The sequence below is a fragment of the Pagrus major genome, chromosome 17 (assembly GCF_040436345.1).
Source record: "Pagrus major chromosome 17, Pma_NU_1.0".
In the NCBI taxonomy this organism is placed as follows: Eukaryota; Metazoa; Chordata; class Actinopteri; order Spariformes; family Sparidae; genus Pagrus; species Pagrus major.
The window spans coordinates 7,527,925-7,548,659 of NC_133231.1; the positions used below are offsets into that span (position 1 = coordinate 7,527,925).

At 41.0% G+C, this 20,735-nt stretch overlaps 1 protein-coding gene across 1 annotated transcript in view; it reads left to right on the forward strand.

Annotated features, from left to right (window-relative positions):
* Positions 1 to 17,153, forward strand: part of eif3ea (eukaryotic translation initiation factor 3, subunit E, a) — a 32,665-nt gene extending 15,512 nt beyond the window's left edge. Inside the window, exons 8-13 of the mRNA XM_073485194.1 lie at positions 1,806 to 1,932; positions 2,619 to 2,720; positions 8,997 to 9,106; positions 15,084 to 15,186; positions 15,672 to 15,806; positions 16,983 to 17,153. Coding sequence (XP_073341295.1) covers positions 1,806 to 1,932; positions 2,619 to 2,720; positions 8,997 to 9,106; positions 15,084 to 15,186; positions 15,672 to 15,806; positions 16,983 to 17,018 — 613 coding nt within the window. The 3' untranslated portion in view covers positions 17,019 to 17,153. The remainder of the gene's footprint in view (positions 1 to 1,805; positions 1,933 to 2,618; positions 2,721 to 8,996; positions 9,107 to 15,083; positions 15,187 to 15,671; positions 15,807 to 16,982) is intronic.
* Positions 17,154 to 20,735: the final 3,582 nt, after the last annotated feature.

The window sequence follows — 20,735 nt, forward strand, 5'->3', positions numbered from 1 at the left end:
TTCAGAAGTGTGTGTGTTTTCGTGTGGTCTGTTTACTCTCCGAGTCGAGAACGAGGCCATGTGTATTGCAGATCGGAAACTTTATACTCTGTTAAAATTTGCACACCACCTATTTTGATGTGTTTGCTCCCTCCCCCTGTTCTGATTGCAGGCTTGTATAATTGAACAGATGATTGGGCTCCACAGACAGTATGACAGGCGACCACAACACAGCACACTCAAATGTCTGGTTCCCTGAATTTTACTCAGTTTTTAATTTTATTGTGGATGATTAAGGGAGCCTGCCCAATAATTACTCATGAAAAGCTTACCCAACCATCTGTGTGGACAAACTGAGGTAGTTTTGTGTGCTTTGCAGTTTCACAGTCTAAACCTCATGTTTTTCCCACTGAGGCTTGGCTCTTGTTTCCCATCTCTTGACCAGTACTTCCTTTGGCTGAAGTTGGTGACCAGTAGCTGGCCTTCAGCTCCACATATGACCTCCGTTACCCCTGCAGTCAGCAGATGTTGATCCAAAGCCTTGTTTGTGTACTATTGACAGACTGCACTGACTTCAGGGGAAACGATGCTCAGTATCTAAGTATGATACAGGTGCAAATGGGGCAAATACAACTGCAGTAATGTATCCCTGAGTAACTAGATTGTCTATATCACTCGTTCAATTGTTTGACATGATTTTCTTTTCCAGACGAGCCATGAAATTGGACCTTGTTACCCTGTCCCTCTTCTGTGTTCTCCCACAGCCCCCCTTCAACAGAGGAAATTTGAACTTGCACTTGATTTCTTGGCTGCATGCCTCAGTAGCATCTTCAGCAAACCAGTGCAGCGACGCTTGTTGCCTCAAAACTAAAAAAAAAAAAAGAGAGAGAGAGAGAAAAAGATGAAGTCCCCTAAGTGGGGTAGGGTGAATGCCCCCCAGATATGGTACAGTGACTCATGCAAGATTGCTTGCCATCGGAGCCCCCCCGGAGAGTGAGTAGGTGTAAGTTAATCAGGAACACAGCAAGGAGCGTTGCGGTCTTCCACGGGAGTCAAGCAACTACAAAGGGAGGGAGGGAGATCGCCTAAAACCAGGCCGACGATGCCTTTGCCAAGAAGCCCACTGCTGTTTTTAGACTCAACATCACTCCTGCCACAGGTCCCCTGTCCCTTTAATTGTTTCAGCTAATTAAACTGTTGTCGGCACTCTCTCTCTGAACTCCACGTGTTCCTCTGGCTTTAGCTATAGGAGACCTGAAGGGGCCCACTCCACTTCCTGTCTTTAGATTTAATGTGGTCAATTGGAGGTTCAGAGGGAAATATTTAGAAACCAGTAAAACATTTTGGTGATACAGTCAATGCCAGTCTTGATAGGGGAGGTGGTTTGTGCTTATGTGTGAAGACCTTTTTAAACAGAACACTGTCTCCAGAGTTGGTGTGGGATTAGAATCAGCCTGTAACAGCGTCCTGTCTCTTGTGTTCAGCCCTTAGCCAGTTGACCTGTGGTTGAAACATCAGTCCCTGATGGATTGGGTTTCAGCTACTGGGCAGGTCCCTGCTCACTGATCTATATCTTCTTGCCAGGGTTTCCTTTTTCTCCTCTCTCTCATAGGACACTAATGAAAGAGGCAGCTTAAAGCTGGGACCCATGTCCCGAGTGAGGGTCCTGTTAGGACATTTATCTGTATTAGCTGCAAAGGCTTTTTCTCTGTCCTAAATGCCAGGAGCCCAACAGGCAGCCAAAATGTTATATTATGTGTCCTTGTAAGGAGATAATGTCTTTGATCAATCTGATAAGTCATTACCTTTATCCTCCCTCATTCCAGATACCTCAATGCCATCCAGACCATGTGCCCGCACATCTTACGTTACCTGACCACAGCGGTCATTACAAACAAGGATGTCCGTAAGCGTCGGCAGGTTCTGAAGGATTTGGTGAAGGTCATACAGCAGGTACCAGACTTTGAATTTTCACCCAGCGGTGTTTACAAAGTGCACACAGTTATCAGGTCATTGCTTATAGACCATATAGGCTTTGAAGGATGAGTAACAGACCATGTTACTCCGTAGCATTGCTCACACTTCCTTTTAAGTGCAGGGAGTGTATATTGCTTTGCGTCCAAGCTGTAAAAGCCCTGAAACCAGTACATTTGATACATGGTAGTGAATTGACAGACTGTAGTGTATCGATGGTTTCTCCACGAATGACAGTAGCCTCTTGTTGGTAATCACTAAAACGTGTGCTCAGTGCTCTGACGCCTCAGGTCAGGTTGGGACTCTAAGCATGATTTGAAACTCTTCAAATTGTGAGTTCAAAATGTGTTTTCACTCAAGGCCTTGTAAATTGCTATGTTTATTTAGCCATTGTGCCCAGCTGGTGGTTATTTTCACAACATAGTCATTATTGTCAGTAAATAAAACCAAACTTGGATTTATTGTTTTTCTCATTGTAGTGTGTGTATGCTGATATTAGTGATTTCTATTTATAAAAAGAATCACATGTACATTTAATATAAATCTCTAGGTATACGTCAGCTTTATTCTGTTCATTTTAACATTGACTTCATTAAAGTTTGAGCTATAGCAGATTTGATATGTAAACATATAGATGTATTTTATTATATTTCCATTTTTTTCAGGAATCTTACACCTACAAAGATCCAATCACAGAGTTTGTGGAGTGCCTGTATGTCAACTTTGACTTTGACAGTGCTCAGAAGAAACTGAGGGAGTGCGAGTCGGTGAGTAACCACTTCAAAAACCTTACCAACATTTGTTTCAAGGTTTTGTTGCTTGAGTATGTGAAGCGGCTGGTCCAGATTTTGTCTCTCCGTGACAATGCAGAGGTCTTCTGAGGAACTTGATTTGTTGGTCAGACTCCTGAACTTTCACATGTAGTATCGTAGTAAACAGCGTTAGTAATGATGTGATCGCTGTCTGACCTTCTGCCTGTTCACACAGCATTTCTATTTGTTGGGCTCCTGCGTGGGTCCAGAGCAGACAGAGCAGTGATAGTCTGTGCCTTGTATCATACTGTCAAATATAGAGGTCCTCTAACACACTGCATGACTCAGGCTTCTGTCAGATTTTACTATGGCCTGTAATTGACCCATCAGGCTAGTAGTTAACAGTAAAAGCTTTATAAGCAAAAGTCTCCTAAGAGGCGTGCAGACACACGTAGGGGGAGATCAGTCATAGCACTGACATTTAGAGCATTTATTTCAATTAAGGTTTGTAATGTTTGAATGTAACAGTCCTTGATGTGAGAATAGAATGAGTCGTATACTATAAAAGTCCTCTTTGTATGTTGACTACAAAGCTCAACACACAGGGAATACTTTTGAAAGTTAAACTGACCTCAAGTGAGCTGATATTTACAGAGCAGTAGGACAGAGGCATGACAGACTTGTTATTTTGTCTGATCATATGCATGTCTCAATACCAAAATTTCTGTAATAATGTCAGGAACCCCTCTTGCTAAGGTCTGTGTATCCAATCTGTTCTATAAAACAGTGCTGATAGGCTATATTTCACCATCTCTATAAAACTTCAGTCAGAGAGCATCCACTGGCTTTTTTGTAATAATTTGCTGAAGACAAAAACACACTTACAGAACACTGGTGAAGAATGCTGACAATAATTATAGATGGATCAGTGTTTCCCACATGATTTTGTGAGACTGTGGTAGGTGGTGTCCAGGTGCATGCTCCTCCAGAAGAAAGTTGTGCACATTTTAAAGTGAAATGCATCAATCTGATGCACATTGAAAGCGAAATTAAGAGGCTCTATCCTAAATAACATGAAGATAAATGATAAATTGAAGAAAATATAAAATGTATAAAATTATGAAATATAACACTGAGCGTTGGCTCTTCTGCCTGTCTTTGCAGTACACTATACTATACAGCTTTGGCTACACAATGTAAGCATAAACCTAAAGACTTAAAATTTTATCCACACATCTTTAAAAAGGTTTCAGCAGAAATAAGGTTAAAAGCTTCATAAGGTTTGATTTATGGCTGGATTTTTCTTAGTCTGCATTCCAGCAAGGTGTACCTAATAATAAACCGGTGTACATTTTATGAAGTAGCAACAATGTTAGCAAGACCTTGCATTATAATGCAGTTCACAACTAGCTGCCCCTTCTAAACCCAGGTGCAATATTTTCTCCACCCAATTTATATAATTGGATTTCTCAGTATTACAAATGAATATAATATCAATCATAATATTAATAATTATAAGAACAATAATTATAATACTTTATTATAAATTATAATATAATACAAATAAATACAATAATAGCAATACAAATCAACAACACCACAAACTGCAACCTTAAAAATCATAAGCAGTTGGTTTAAAATCTCTCTGATACTGTATTAGACTTTCTTTTTAGATTTTCATTCAAGACAAAGTAGTTTGTCTAAAACCATGACACAAGATGTTTTGCAAGTCAACTTCGTTTAAATCTATTGGCCTTTTTTTTCTTTTTACTTGTTATATCTTTTAAGAATTCTCAGTGTTTTAACTTTTTATGTATTTGAGTCTGCTTATCTTAAATGTTGCCAACGTGTTTTGGTCTGCAGCTTTTTTTTTGATATTGCTATGAAAGTGGTGAATTTTCAATTTGGTATCAGGTGAACACAATTACAGGAATTATTGTACAACCTAGTCAAAAAAAAACAAAATCAGCGTTGCATCAATCGTATCAGCCCAGTAGACCCTATTATGAGGGGCTGTTGAGATTCTGGGGACACGTTCTGTCAGCAGTAATCCGTTTGCGAAAGAGAGCAGGTGTCCTAACTGCTGTTGTGTTGGATGTATATTTTGCGTAATTTAGACTCAGTTCATTCTTTTCGTATACACCGTAATTTGGTTTTCCCAGATGACTTCATAATTTGGCCCTGCAGAGGAGTAAAGGGCAGAACTTGGGGTCATTTGTTCTCTTTTTTTATCTTCTGCCTCTTGACTAAAAACCTTCAAAATGAAAAACATCTGGCCTGATCAAATGTCTCTTTCCTCTAAGTAAATGTTTATAAATCATGTCAACGGTTTACTGACAGTTCCGTTTCATTTTAATCTATTTTTAAGCTAATACAAAGAGTCCTCAGATTCCCAAATCACTGTTTAACAAATGAGGGAGCTATAACCAATTGAGCTGATTTGTTTTTCCTTACTTAAACCCTCAAAAACTCTGTGCATGACCATAAAAAATCCAAAGCATGTTCTAGGAGAAAATTTGATTTTTCCTGTGCAAAGGCCTCCAGGGGCCATCTCCAAACTATAACATGTACTATCAACAATATTAGAGGTGTATCCTATTTCAGCTAAGACATGACACACGCCCTTAATCACTGACCTTGTTAAACACTTGCACATACTTTTTTTAGGAAGTCTCTGGGTTGGTATTGACCTCGCCTCATGGGGTTCTTTTTACAGAGACTCTACTCTGGTTGAAACAGATGCTTTATCCCAACTACCTCTCAGGTCAGAGCCCAAGTTATTCCAGTCGCTTTTAACTCTGGGCCTACCTGTCAGTCTTATCAGAGCATGTCCAGTACGCACAAAAGACCTCTATTGACCTTGTTCAGTTCACAAGCAGGTCTAGCGAGGTGGGTGGTTGCAAAAATGTTTAACGGCACCTTTAATGCATTACCTGTGATGGGTCTGCAAACATTTTCCCAAAATGGTCTTCTTTGAAGTCAGTAATGCAGTTTTTTCCCCTGCAGAAATTCACACGCAATCCTTTAACAAGCGCATTATTTCAGAGGTAAAGGGATGTTTCACAGACCGTGGAGTGATTGAGGTAAACGGATACTCCATTGGGATGGGCTCTTGTCTTGATGAGCATTTGTAATGCATCAATTTCGAGCCACTGAGAAGTGGCACCCATCTGTTTACTGATTGCTGTAATAGCAAGATATGGGTATTGTTTTCAGCTCTCCTGTCTTCAGTTCACTGTACCCTGTATAATAGTTTGAGCCAAGTGCTTTCAAATGGGGGGTTTAGTTTGGTTTAAATTGTCCTGTTCAGGCTGCACAGGTTTTTTCTTTCTTTCCCACCCCACCCAAATCTGGAATCACTGTCAGATGTTAGATCCTTGCATGTCAAAGAATGAAAAGTATAGGCCTACCTATAGCCAGGCCCTCAGATTGTGCATAAAAGGGTTCTTGAAGCCCCTTCAGAATTTGTTTAAGCTTTGTGGTCTGAATCCCAGATGACAGTAATTAGAGCACTTAACTGTTCAAAGTTTATCAGCCTTAGATAAGCGTTGTCATAGCTGAAATGTGCGTTGCCTGATAGCGCCATGTAGTTGGGATTTATTCAAGCAGAACTCTGGTCAGATAACAGCTTTCTAAGCTTAAGCAAACAAAGAACTGGTAATTCTTGGAGAACTTTTGAAGATGGAGGTCTGTGATGTGAAATGGCAATGAGTGGAGAGTTGGAATGCAGCAAGCACTGAGAAATGGGAGCATTTCACACAGTGGTACCTCTGGGTCATGAACATTTACAGTAGATGAATTGGCCATATGCAGTAGTGTCAAGAGTCCAACCAAGGCTGTATTTCTTACTGTAACAAGACACAGGTGATACTGTATATGGACAGCTGAAAAGAGTTGCTCTCATCTGTGACTTTATTTGGACTGGCGATGCTACAGTTGTTTGATGACTGTAGCTGTGAAATTTGGCAATCCTTCACAGTTGAGTTGACACTGAACCCCTAGACCAGATGACTGGTGATAAGTCACAGACGATGTGGTCATCGCTGTGGTTGTTTCTGATTTTACTGTATTGTCTCACGTGGTGTTTGTAGAAGTCGAAGATTTGTGGTTAATTTGAAGCTTCTTGCTGGGTCTGGGATCACTTATACAGGGAACTTTCATCTTTTAAAACTTCACCAGAACAAACCTTTTGGTATTGTAAATGTTGCGAATATGGCCCTCCCTTCCCTCTGACTTTACTCTGGGCTATATCGGAAAAATGGATTGAAATGTTACCCAGGAAATTAGAATAAATTGCCACATCTCACGTATCAGTATATGATAGACAGAATAAAATCCTTTTTTATGCAGATGATGTATTACTCTGCTAATATCTCCAAATATTAACCTCAGTTCAGTTAATTTTCTGGTCATAAACTTAGTTAAGTCTCTTCTCGATCCTTTGATTGCCAATGCCCAACACTCCACATTACCAGCTTTTCATTATATTCAGGGGCATAACTCTGATTTTGCTTACTTATGTTTGAATAAAAAAAAAATATTGTTCTTGGTCAACTAAATTTTCTTTTTTTATGATCCCTCTGTCCTCACCCTCTTAATAATTTGACAAATTACAGAATTCTGGTCCATATTTCAACTATAGATGGGTCTTTTGGTATAGTTTAAAGTCTTAAAGATTTGTATGATACAAATGGATTACTTTCATTCCAGTTGCTCAAAGAGTCTCTTCCTCGGTTTTCTTGGTTCTTGTACCTGCAACTGAGATTGGAAATCCGTGCCCATGGCATTCTGCAGGTTTCGCCTTTACCCTTTCATCAATTGAGCACTTCCATTAACCCTCAAACATCCTCTGCTGCCTTATTATGGATCCCACCACTTTTCTTGAAAGACCTGCCTTACTCTGCCTCTGATTGGTTGCCTTCATTGTTTGCATTGGTTAGATTTAGGTATGACTATGACTAAGCTTAGAGGCTCTGGTTGAGTCTGTTTTTCTTGCGGTGTTGATATAGCGGCCTATAAGCTGTAGTATCCCTGGTACACCCACCAGTCTCTTAAGCCTCCTGCCTGGTCTGCTTTTGCTCATCTTGGGTTCACTCATCCTAGCCGCTCTTCGCTGCAGCAGTCTCTGGGCTAGGCAGAGCGGAAAGGCTGGGTGTCCATAGGTTGGCCTGTCCACTCTGCCTAGCCCAGAGATGTTGCAGCTAAGACATCCAAAGAGATTGTGTTTACTAGGGAAACTACAGCTCACAATCCGCTTAATCAGATGCCTATTTGTTTTACAAACCAACCACAAGAAAAACACCCTATTAACACAAGACAACCGCTAAACATAGTTAGGAAATGGTACGATAGCTAGCTAACTCTTTCATTTGGTGATAAAACCGTGTATTCGTTGTGGCCCACTGACCTCCCTCCATCCCTCTGTGACCTCGAGGGAAAGGCCCTTAAATTTGACTGGGACAATTATTGAACTAATTTATTGATCTCATCAAAAAACCGAGCATACCAGCTCATTCACAAAAAGTTTGTGCATACATTTTATGCCACACCAAATAATTGCATATGTTTACATACAATTAAAGCTCACAGATGGCCCGAACTGTTCTAAATGTAGCTGGAATACTATTGGTACAAGCCTTCATGTTTTCTGAGAAAGCCCCTCTATGTCTAATCTCTGATCTAACGTGGCTTAGTATCTTGAAAATATCTATCTATATTCCCAATTCCTAAAAAGCCGAAATTAATATTGCTTCTAATTGCTTCTCTTTAGGGCCTAATTTGTAAATTTAATAGAATATAAGGAGACCCATACACATTGTCTATTTCTTTTCTTTCTTCTTTGCTTTTTTCGAAAGGCAATGGCAATATTATATATAACAGTATATATTATTATATTATATTATATTATAGTTTGTGTTAAATGCTGTTTTTTGTGCAGGAATCCCTGCCTATGGTACCTTATGCGTACTATGGTTTTAATGTGACAAATTCAATAAAAAGTTGATCACAAAAAAATTGATTGGAATTTGGTTTGTCAATTTATTATTTTCCTTAATTGAATAAGACATGAATTCCGAGATGTAGACAGATTGAAACTTGTAATGCTGCACTCATGACTCCAATGCTGTTTAATATAAAGGTCCCAGTTTGATTGTCCTAATGAGTCTAAGAGGGTCTGGCTTCGGTGCTTATTTAACTGTTTTGCTGTACTGGAACCTTAAGGTGTTGTCAGAAATAACTCTTTGTATAATATCTGCACTGCGCTAATGTAACATGCTTTCTGTCTCTCAGGTTCTTGTGAATGACTTCTTCCTGGTGGCTTGCCTCGAGGACTTTATTGAGAATGCCCGTCTCTTCATCTTTGAGACCTTCTGCAGAATTCACCAGTGCATCAGTATCAGGTTAGTCACTCAATACAATCCAAACTAAGATAAACTACAATTTACCAGTTGGGATGTCTCATTTTCAGTGTTGCGTGTGGACAGTAGAGTTTCTTTTAAATCCCAACCCTGTTGCACAGCAGAAATTAGACATCTCTTAAGACCAAAAGGAAGTCCTGTTTGCTGTCACTAAACTTTTAGGGCAATCAGTAAACAGGAAGTGAGAACATGGGCTTAATGATTAGTGGAATTTTCCTCAAAGATAAGCATTTATTGCCCCTTCCACATACAGCCATGCTGACCCCACACAGCTTGAGGTTTAAGTATTGTGAGGTTTAACTGCTTCCAGGTCTCCACAGGTTGGTCTACACACTCAGGTTTTAAGACCACCTGTCCAAGGCCAATTCATGGACAGTTTTCTCTCAGGAAGAGGTCAGGGTTTAGCCGGTCTGAGATGTTACCAGCTGCTCTGACAGGCAGGACATTTTCAGCCCTTTTTCGTGGGTGAATGGAGGTCAGAAGGTTTTGTAGGTTCAAAATTCAGTTTAGTTGCATTAAAATAAAACTGACCTTGGATGCCTCCCCAAAACCAAGAAATTTAGTCAATGCTAATTATAGTGCGTATTAGTGGAGAGAAAATAAAAGATTATAGTAATTGTCTGCAATTAAGAGAGATTATGGGATTTGGCTGCCTCTTTATATCAATTTTAGAGAGAGACTAAGATAAAGCAGAGCATTCACCCTTCTCAGCCATTAATCCTGATCTTTGTAATGGTGGATTTGTGCTTGTTGCTGTATTTAATCTCTAATATTAGTTAATGCATATGTTCTTTTTGTTACCCTGTTCCACACTAATTTACACTACAAATTCACACTGCTTTTAGAAAAGCTACATTCAACTGCCCCTCAGGCATATTGTGAATGCTGAAGATTTGAAGGAAGATCTGCATTTCAAATATGGTCCACGAACACATGATGCTCAGTGGAAAGAGGGAATGAATTACTTCTGCTGACACGAAAATGATTGCATTGACTGTTATATAGAGCCGTGGAGGTCTGTAGTCAAGGTTGAACCATGGAACATGATCAGGCCCTGTCGAAATCTCCAGTTGCAGATTGTCTGGAATTGATTAGGAGTCCTGGTTCTTTTTGGCAGACTTACTGCAATTGGATCCATTTACTTGTTAAAGACCACAAAGGTTAGTGGTAACACTGAAAGAGGAAGTCGAACGGTGATTTTTCTACTTTTCACCTTTTTTCTGTGTCTTGGGCTCTCAGTTTGTTGAGGAACAAATATCAGACGCAGTTTCAGGGATTTCCGTATTTATTTTTGGTGGTGTTATGACGATGGACAGAACATGCCTATTTTTGAAAGACACCCAAATTCCAAGTCATTAGTCCTCTACCCAGAAGCCCTCTGCACCCAAGCGTGGACTCAAATGAATTTGATGGCTGTTTTTAATGAGGACATTTTTACAGCTGTTGGCCATGATGGTTTCACAGATATTTAGCTTGCCTTTTGCCCACAGCTTGGGACACAAAAGTAGACCAGAAGTTGGCGTAATTGAGTTATTTTATGCAATAAAGGCTTATGTAAAACGTACTGTAGGCAGTGAAAATGTGATTCAGCCTGCACCCGTAATTGCATACACACACATCCTTTTGTCTAGACTTTTCAGTGTCCCGAGTATGTGTTTCCAATTTAGCTTTGTTTTCCTTGTTTGATTTACAGGGTTTATTTCCTTAGTCCTTCCATGACTTTTCAGTGGCGAGACCCTGGTTTGACCTCAGATGCACACTTGTCCTTTTGACATTTTGAGTAACTGCTTCAGACACATGATCATTTGGGCAGTTCTTTTCCCCTCATCATGAGAGTGTATTTGTACACAACAGCTCACTGGTAGTTGGAAGGAGTGTCTTGTGTATTTGGATGTAACACTGAGGATCTTTCCACCTCACAATTGAGTCATTAAAAAGACCACACGATCATTTCGGTTTCCCCGAAAAATCAATTTTACCCCAAGCCGAAAGCGAAGTTGCTCCAAATGGCTTGGAGTCTCCCAAACGCTATCATATGTTAGTGTTTAACAATGCATTCATTTTAGACCAGTCATGTTAAGAAAGGGGCTACTTTTGAGGAGGAACCCCCCCCATCCTCCTCTCCTCTAACAGAATTAGACCCCGATGCCTGACCCCTCTCTTCAAGTGTGAGGTTGGTATTGAGACCCAAAGGAGTCCCCTAGCCTGAAGTCGAAAGCTCAGGAGCCAGAGTGAGTAAGGGGTCGAAATGTAAGTGATCCCCTCTCCCCTAAGGAACAGGATCATGATTGTGTAAAATAAAACCGGTCATGGAGGCTGTCTGCTTGGCTTTAGGGCCAAAGGATGTCAATAGCGTAGGTTATATAAGTCTGACCCGTTCCCTGCTCCCTCACAATCTCCCTCCATTTCTCTTTTTTTTTCTCCTTCCATTTTTTCTGATTTTCACTCTAAGGTTGAAGTAGGAGTTGCTGCTGTACACCTCTGAGAGACAATGAGATAAAGTGACCCTCCTCTGATGTACAAATGTCCTTCCTGAGAGGAAAACATTGCCAGACTTTCTTTTAAAAATTAGATTAGAGGAGTTTGGCTGGTACAGGCCGAGGCCCTGGGCCTTTTGGGGCACTCTGTGTTCCTGTGTTATGCTGCACAGATCACGTTTAGAGGGGTTAGGGGTTAGCTTAACTCCCTAGTGAGGAAACCAGATCGTGTTTGTTTTGATCATCATATCTGACCTGGACTTGACTGACATGTGTCCCCACTTAAACTGAATTGCCAAACAAAACACCCAGTACCCCTACGCAGCAATCACTTAATCACACGGGTAAAATCGGAACCAATAACAAATTGCATTCAAATTTGCTTTAGATTACTTGATTGTAGGGCAAATAAGTGAAGGGTGTTTCTGAATGTCTGAGACTGTGATGGAGGGGTGCTCTTAACAGGTGTTGACTATGGTTCTTGTAGTATTACACTGTTGTAAAACAAGAGTGGACAAAGTAACACAAACACTCATATATTACTATTGCCCTGGTATACAGCTGCAAAGATTAGTCAACAGAAGGAAAATTAACCACCAACTATTTTGAGAACTGATTATTTGTTTCAGTATGTGTTCAAGCAATAATGACAAACATTTGCTGGTTCCAGCTTGTTAAATGTGAGGATTTTCTGCTTTTCTTCTTTTATGTTATAGTAAATGAAGAGCTTTTGGGTTTTGGACTGTTGGTTGTACAAAAAAGGCAATTTGAAGTTGCCACTATGGGCTGTGGGAAAATTGTGATAAGCATTTATCACAATCTTTTGACTTTTTAACTGCTGAACGATTAATCACTTAATTGTTAAAAATACTTGTCAGATTAATCATTAATGAAAGTAATTGTTAGTTGCAGCCCCTGTTAGTTGATTTGCTGTGTCAGACAAGCATTCATTTAACTTTTAGAAAGTTTTTTTGATGCAGTAGTTTGAGTTGTTTGTTTGCATTACATATTATATGGCATTACTAATCCACATAACGAGGTAAATCATTGCCATTTGCTCTACATTAGCAACATGTATGCCTGCAGACTAAAATCCTTGATGTTAATAGTGTCAGTCTGTGATCGACCACATGTGTTATCCATCACAACCTAAAGTTGCGTCATTAGACAGCTGACACTTTTCCAAACTTGTTAGGTTCCCAATAATGATCCATAGGAGCAATTTCATTGTCAAGCATCATTTTCCCCAGGTTTTGATGAACTGAAGTGTAGTCAGCTGTAGTAGTTTGCTGGGGTGAGTGACTGGATGATCAGTATCTCTGTGTTGCACTGTGTTGCACTCCTCTGGGCTGCCTAGATATTCATGAATCAACTTCCAACTGTTGCTCTTCTGTCTTATTATCCACCTCCTCCATCACTTCACTGCGGTAAAAGTGTTGAGAGATGTGCACTGTCACTTGGAGACCAAACCCACTTTTGCTCATTATGCTGAGGTAATGCTTTTATTTGTTGTTTATGCTTTTAATGCCCCATCCAGACACTGACATCATTCCACTTCCCTTCTTCATGTGGTTTTGCCACCATTTGACCAACATTCATGGGTTAGAAAGTGGTACGCTTTTTTTTCATTTACTTTTTGAACCGTGAGGTAAGACAGACATTATCACAAATCCCAAATAAGATTACTTTCCACAAAAAGAATGTCTTAACTCTGAGAGCAACAGTTGAAAGCAGTAATAGTGGTGGTTTGCAGAGCCGTGGCGTGAGAAGTGCTGTGGTCTGGGCAAATTCTAGCTTACTCACTGAAGGAGTCTCACAAAATGTGATGAATGGACCAGGAAGTGATAATTAGTGGAGTAAATTGTTTTTATATAGGCCTTATAACCCTGATTATTTTGTAGAAACACACACAGACTATACACAATGACAAATTTGTACCTACAGTATTCATTAAGTATGTGTGTTAGTAAGGTTTTTCAGGGCAGGGAGGGGTCGGTGTCTTGCTTTTGAGATGAGAGGTAGGGTTTCTGTAGTAATTGTAGGCAGTGCACAGAGCGGTTGAGGATATTTATTGGGGCCCTTATATGAAATGTGGTAGGCGTGGAGGGTGGTGGGGGTCAGACAGAAGGAAGGGGGCAGGAAATGTGGGGGGAAGGGGGTCTAGATGGGGGTATCGAGGGGGGTCTAGTTATTTTGAAAGCCACAAGGGAAGCCAGCTGCACTGGGGAAAGCTTTGGATCAAAGAATGGCAACCACCCTCATACCTCCCCTCTCTCTGCTGTGACACATCCATGTCTCGCTGTATCAAAGAGCAGGCCGGCCTCCAACCTGGCTTTCATTTTGAGGGACAGTCACCGTTCTGACCAGTGTGTCACAAGCTGTAGCAGCCAGGTGGGGAGAGAGTGTGTCTTGAACAGAGGTACAAAAAAATGAAAGGATAAGTAACCACAGAGGCTCACAACATGAGGTCGTCCCAGCACTTCTAATTGAGTTATTCGTACAAGTCTGTAAATCAAGTTCCCGTTAGTAGAGGACCATTAGAAGTGTTTTTGAGACATGTTTTTTCTTGTGCACCCTTTGCCTGTTTGTCTTTTATTAACGCTCTCAAATGAAAATAGTGACCTGGCACATAATGTGCAACAGTCTTCATAATGTAATTTAAAAGTGGTTTAGAGTTATTTAGTGCTAATACATGTTTCATGAATGCATCAACATGTTCAGACAGTTCAGTTGTTTGTCCCTAGGTAAGATTATTATTTGAAGAGATCTGTGATTTAAAAAAAAAAAAATGCCCTGTGCAGTCTAGCCACATATCTTGGTAAAGACTGTCGTACTAAAGTAATACCAACAATATTAGTTTCAGATTGAATTTGTTTATATTATCAAATGGCTTTTTAAAAATGTTTTTATTTAATTTTATTTGAACTAGGCCCTGCTAGTAATCTCAGTATATGAAAATGCTTACGACGACAATGCTAACTTGCCTGTGTTTAGGGGATATAATGTTTACGATGTCCATGTGAGACATGTATCCTGCGTGAGCAGTGGTTGTGCATGGCGGAACATCTTGCTTTTCTTTCCACATCTATCTATACATGTGTCTCATCCCAGAGAGCCATGCGGCTGTCATGGCTAAAAAATCTGACGGTACAGTGTAATCTATCAAGGAGGGTTTTTAACATATGGTCAGTGCAATCCTCAGGTTCTGATTTGCTGTATCAGTACATCACAAATCTAAAGCTCCAGTGATCTTGTTGAATTTCATTATCCCTCGAAATATAATTTGTGGGGGAAATTCATTAATCAAAAGGGTCCTCACATACAGTGATATTGGTACCATGGCAGTGGTGCCAAGCCATGGGTCCTCCTCGGGTATGCTCTTCAGCTTCGAGACAATCTGCACAGCTCTAAGACAGATGTCCCTGCAGTTTCTGTTGCCTTATATCCATGTTTCAGCTCATGTCTCTCTGTTTTCTCTACAGCATGCTGGCAGACAAACTGAACATGTCGCCCGAGGAAGCTGAGAGATGGATCGTCAACCTTATCCGCAACGCTAGGCTGGATGCAAAGATTGACTCCAAACTGGTGAGACCTGCTGTCATCTTCCTCAATCAGTCACCTCAGTACTTAATTAATGAATCAAAGCTTTTCAAACAGCCCTTTGCAAACTGGGGGCAGTAGTGACAGTCATATAACCCATTTAGATGTTCCACCTGTGTGACTTGAGAGTAACAGAGGCATTATTTATGTCCTGATTTTGTAATTGATGAGTACAATGTAAGGACATTGTAACCATAATTTATCACCCTTGTTAGGTCACCTTTGTGAGGCTCCATGTTGAACCTGCATGTTTTGGCATACACATCACAACAGTTCTCTATAATCAGCAAATCACAGCCCAGTCCTGCAGAATGACATAGAATTATCTAGATGTGTCTACAGTAGATGTGAATGGGACCTGAGCAGCCACTGGTTGGTGTTTGTAGGATGGCGTGTTTACACGTCCATGTGTGATTTGGCCTATTGGTAGTTATTGTAAATCTGTTGTCCATTTTTGTCCGTATTTCTAGGGTCATGTGGTCATGGGGAACAACGCCATATCACCTTACCAGCAGGTGATTGAGAAGACCAAGAGCCTCTCGTTCCGCAGCCAAATGTTGGCCATGAACATTGAGAAAAAGCAGGCTCAGAGCACCAAGACCGAGGTGAGTAACTCTCATACTGTACATACTGAATGCACATAAACCACCACTCCAAGCTTGTCGCTGAAGGCAACCCACCCTCCCTTAACCGATCAGATTGCTTGAAGGTCGACATGAACTCAGGGCAGTTCAAAGCGTCTCAAATGATCAGCTCAGAACAACAAGGCTGAAGAATGTTGATGAACAACCATCAACAAAAGCTCTCTTTACACGAAATAAGCCAGTAAGAGCAAGTTTAACAGAGCTAACGCTTTCATCCCTCCATTGCTCTTCAAAGGCCTAATGACAAGGTAGATTCCAAACAACCATAAAACGATGCCTGAGCACTGTGACTCAGCTCAGCAACGTAAATAAGGTGGACCCTCACACTGGCTTTTGGTGAACATTACTCAAAGCCTGGAGTTCCCTGCACTTAGGACCTGTTGCAGATGTCTGGCTCAGGGTCCAGTCATCCCATTTAAGTGTGTTTTTGATGTTGACCTTGTGTGTTTTAGCGGTATGTAGACTGTTCAAGTACTGCAGCTACAGAGAATGTCATAATCACGCACATACTCTGAGGTGGAGCTGTGAATTGTTGCTTCACACAACTCCTTGAGGACATGCACGTGTGTCAGAGCAGATTGATGGGTTGGTTCCCTGGGCCGACACCTGACAGCACCAAGGCCACAGAGTTACAGCAGACATGTTAAATGTTCACTTTTTAACCGTGCAGCTCTTGAGTGGCTATCTTTTGATGTGCTCAATTACCCTCCTCCCTATTGTTTGAATATGTGCAGCAGGAGTGCAGCCGTAACCCTGTCCTGTAAAAAAGCAAAGCCACCCCCCCACCACTCATTAAGGAGTTTTTGTAATTTGACAAAAGAGGCTGCAAACAACTCACAGAGCACCACTACATCCTGCTGTCCTCAAGGCTACAAATCACTTACATATAGAGAACATTTACTGCTTACCATCTGGGCCGGCTGCTCAGGGTCCCTGTCAGCCCTCACAGCCACCCAGTGCTCACCAACAGAACACACACATTACACACTTCAACAAGGGAAACGTCACCACTTAACTGCTTGCACATGTATGTTGCCTTTTCACAATTCCCACAATCAACAACAAAAGTCTTGTTTTGATCGTTCTCACTGATCTACAAACGGTCTAATTTCCATTTTCTTCATGCTTTTCTTCCAGACACCAAACTGGGCTGGTCAGGATGCAGGATTTTAACGTCACAGTGAAGATGGATCCATCCCACTCGTTGTGTTTTACATCTTTTTTTCCACACTTGATTCAAGGAGCACAGTACTGCTTTGCACTTGGTTCAAGTCATCACCAATTCAATAAAAGTGACCAACAAAACCATTTTCACCCATGATTGCCTTATTTCTGGACATTACAAATGGCGGTTGAGGTTTGAGTGGTCAGACTTTTTTCTATCGGTAATACTTGATGAAGTTTTAATGTGTGTATTGAGTCACCGAGTGGGACAGTTAAGACTGCAGCATGTGACGCGGCTCATGTGTGCGCAGTAATGATGAATGGCTGTTTAGTCTGTTGGTTTTATGGCGTTTTAGTGGTTCGCTTCACTGTGGCAGGCGGTCCTGCTGAGTGGGACGTCAGCTGAAGGGGGCAAACAGAGGTGATGTACAGTTACCGGCGGTCACACTCTCTGCCAGTCATCCTGCCCATCTGAGGACATCAGGGAGCCATAAAGAACCATTAGCCAGACGGACACAATCTTTTTAATGCCCCAGCCCACCCCCGCTTTCCTCTGCTTTTGACCTTCTCATAACTCAGTCCTCTGCCTCTCCTTCTTCATCACATTCACTCGCAAACAGGCTTTCATTCCTTCACAAGCCTTTTAATTATCTTCTTCTTACATATAATTTAACTACGAAACAAGGATTTTATGTGAAAATGCACCTGCTTTATTAGGCTCAATCAAAAGTCTGGAAAGTGCAGAGAGTGTTGCATCACCTGCACGTCCACTAAAAGCCCATGAAGTGACGCAGCAGAGTCTAAGAAAAGACTTCTTACCAGATGTTTGGCATTGTTTTGTTCAGAGAAGAAGAAACGCAACAAGAGTTGTGAGCCCTTACACCAGCCAACTACAAGATAAATCATTACATCTATACCAACCGAAAATGTACAAAACTGTGGCCATGAATCTCTTTTAAGAGAAGCTGTGCTGCTTTGTCAGTCAATAGTTTCACATGCAGGTGAATTTATGCTCCTCTTCAGGATCCACAGACGAGCAGCACGAGGCTCTCGTCTTTCAGCACCACTCTGTTTTTCTTTGCCGTTTGTTTTGTTTTCACCTCCAATATGTCGCTCCCTGCCAGCAGCCACAGCACTTTAAGGTGGTAACCACAATGTGTCTGAATGGTGGGGCTCACTAAATTGGTTTTCTGGAATAAAACATTAAGTTTTAAAGATGAAATGTGACTGAGGTATTGATTTGAAGGTTCAGAAAACTTGGTTTCAACATCTTAAGTCATTCTCTAACATTACTTGGGATTACAGTAAATAAACGCTTAAAGTTAAAAACATCCCTCGCCGTTATTTATTTAAGTTAAACAATGTGGAGTAGACAGTGCCGTGCACGAGTAAACAATTTACATGAAGTGCTGTCCTAATTCTTATGTTTGACAATTCGGCACCTGTCTGTACAAACTGGGGTTGGGTATGTTGACTCATTATCTTATTGACAGTTTAGCAGTCAAAAACTCTTCTTCTCTTGCTGGGTTTGATCAGAAACCTACACCAGTGTAATTCAAATATCATAAAATCCTGATGATGGGAGAGGCTGACCGGGAAGACCAATTGATCAATTTCTCAATCTCCTACCTTCAGGGGAACTTTAGGGACATTTTACATTTTGACAAATTCACAGCCACCTTTCAAGACTGCAGGGGCTCTGAGGTACATATTCAGTAGATAGTTTTCAGGTGAACAATAGAATGTACTGAAATATTTCATGATTATTTATTAGTTTCATGGTTGAGGGTCATAATTAGTAGTAAAAATAGTAAAATCAGTCATTTGGCTGCAACCCATTTTCCAGAATAAATGTTGGCATTGTACATTTCTGCAAACCACAGATATGTTGAAATGTGATGTTTCTTTACATTCTAACCTTGAAATTTTCTACGAAAAATTTATGTTGTGACAACTGCTTAAACTGGCAGTAGACACGTTTTTTGCATTAACTTATGAAGTAAATGTTGATTGCAGAAACCATCTGTGTTTACACTGGTTCCCTATAAACTTCGCTTTCACAGTGCAGTTTTGTCTGCTACTGGGCGCAAAACCTACTGGGAAAATGAAGGCTGATTCGCAGTTCCTCCTGGTTGGCAACTTGGCACCTCTTCTATTTACTTTATGTCTCCATTATAGACCAAATTAATGAATAAAGTCACATTTTGTCCTTTGGTGACAGTCGTTTTTAATGAGGCAAACCAAAACGATTCAGTAGTGTTTGCGACAGTGGTGCCAACAGTAATACCATTCGGAAGTGCTGGCGGGTGGAAGTTGTCACTGTTTTAACTTTTTTATTTCCACTTTACTCTGGTTAGGTGTAGCTACAAAAATAACTTGGTTAGGGATAAAATAGCTGGTTTTGATGTTGCAAACACAGCTGGAAAATGTCCCTCTGTCTCGATACAAATACCTGGTTCTGACTGTTGAAACAGGAAGCAAATAGTCTCGAACAGTGGTATCGCACTTGGCAACCGTCTCACCTATCGCTGACACACCACCACCACCACCACCACCAACCTCTCAGCCTCCTGATGAGAAAGTCAACTCATATAGGTGTAATTTAAACATAATATGCCATGCATTGTAAACATTTTAATGTGACACATACGTGCTCATGGTTTGCAGAAACATACGATGCCAGTGTTTTATTGCAGCAGCTGTTGGATTCAGAAGTTGACACTCACCAGAAGGTGTTTTTAATAAACAGCTGGAACTTTTTATTATACCACACGATCTTAATCAACAGAAGTCCAGTTATTTAAGATGTTTCAATTTTCATTTTGTTTCAAGTCAAGCTCCAGAAGGAGGATGAAGTGGACCTGGAGGTGGGGAAGTTTTGTCAACTAGATTTACGGTGGCTATAAAATCCTATTTGTACATGTGGACTGTAATGTTTCAGCTTTGTTTGCAAAAGTCACGTCAGATTATTTCTGGAAATTGAAGTTTGCCTCTTTTCCAGCTTACAAACATGGAAAGTTGCTAAGTATAACTTGAACTTTCTCAGCTCGCCTCACTCTCATCCTCTCCCTTTGACATTTTCGAGATTCTGACTCCGATGGCCACTGTGGCTTGGAACTTTATTTTTTCTTCTACCTAGCGAGCCGTGACATCAGCCCACGCTGAGGAGTCTGGATCTCTGATGAACAGGGTGTACAGCAGCTCCCCTCATTGCTGTTATGGCACTGAGGGCTCGGAGCCAGACCATCCGAATGCTGACGTCACCCCCACTTATGTGCACTGCAACGAGTAGGACGGAGGGAGGGGAGGGAGAGGAGAGAGGAGAGGAGGGATGGGGGAGAGTAAAGTGATTGGTTTACCGGCCCCCTTCTCCATGACACATCATGAAAATAAAAGTGCCGGAGGCCTAAATTATCACATTCACCTTAACCGTGCACTCTCAGATGTTGTTTTAGAGAGGAGTCCAAACCAGCAGCACTGCCTGTGGCTAACAGCCCTCCTCACCACAAAGTCTGTCACTGTTCTCTGGATAAATAAAATAAACAAAGGCAGGACAAAGGTCACTATAGGTTTTGGCAAGGAAACAACCATGATTCCTCTCCTTTCTTTTTTTTTTTTTTTTTGAACATATTGTTAGAGGTTTTCCCCCACACACTATTTTTTTCAATCAGTTCCAGTGACGAAATGGAAACTTGCACTTGTGTGTGTGTTTGGGTGAGCGTGTGT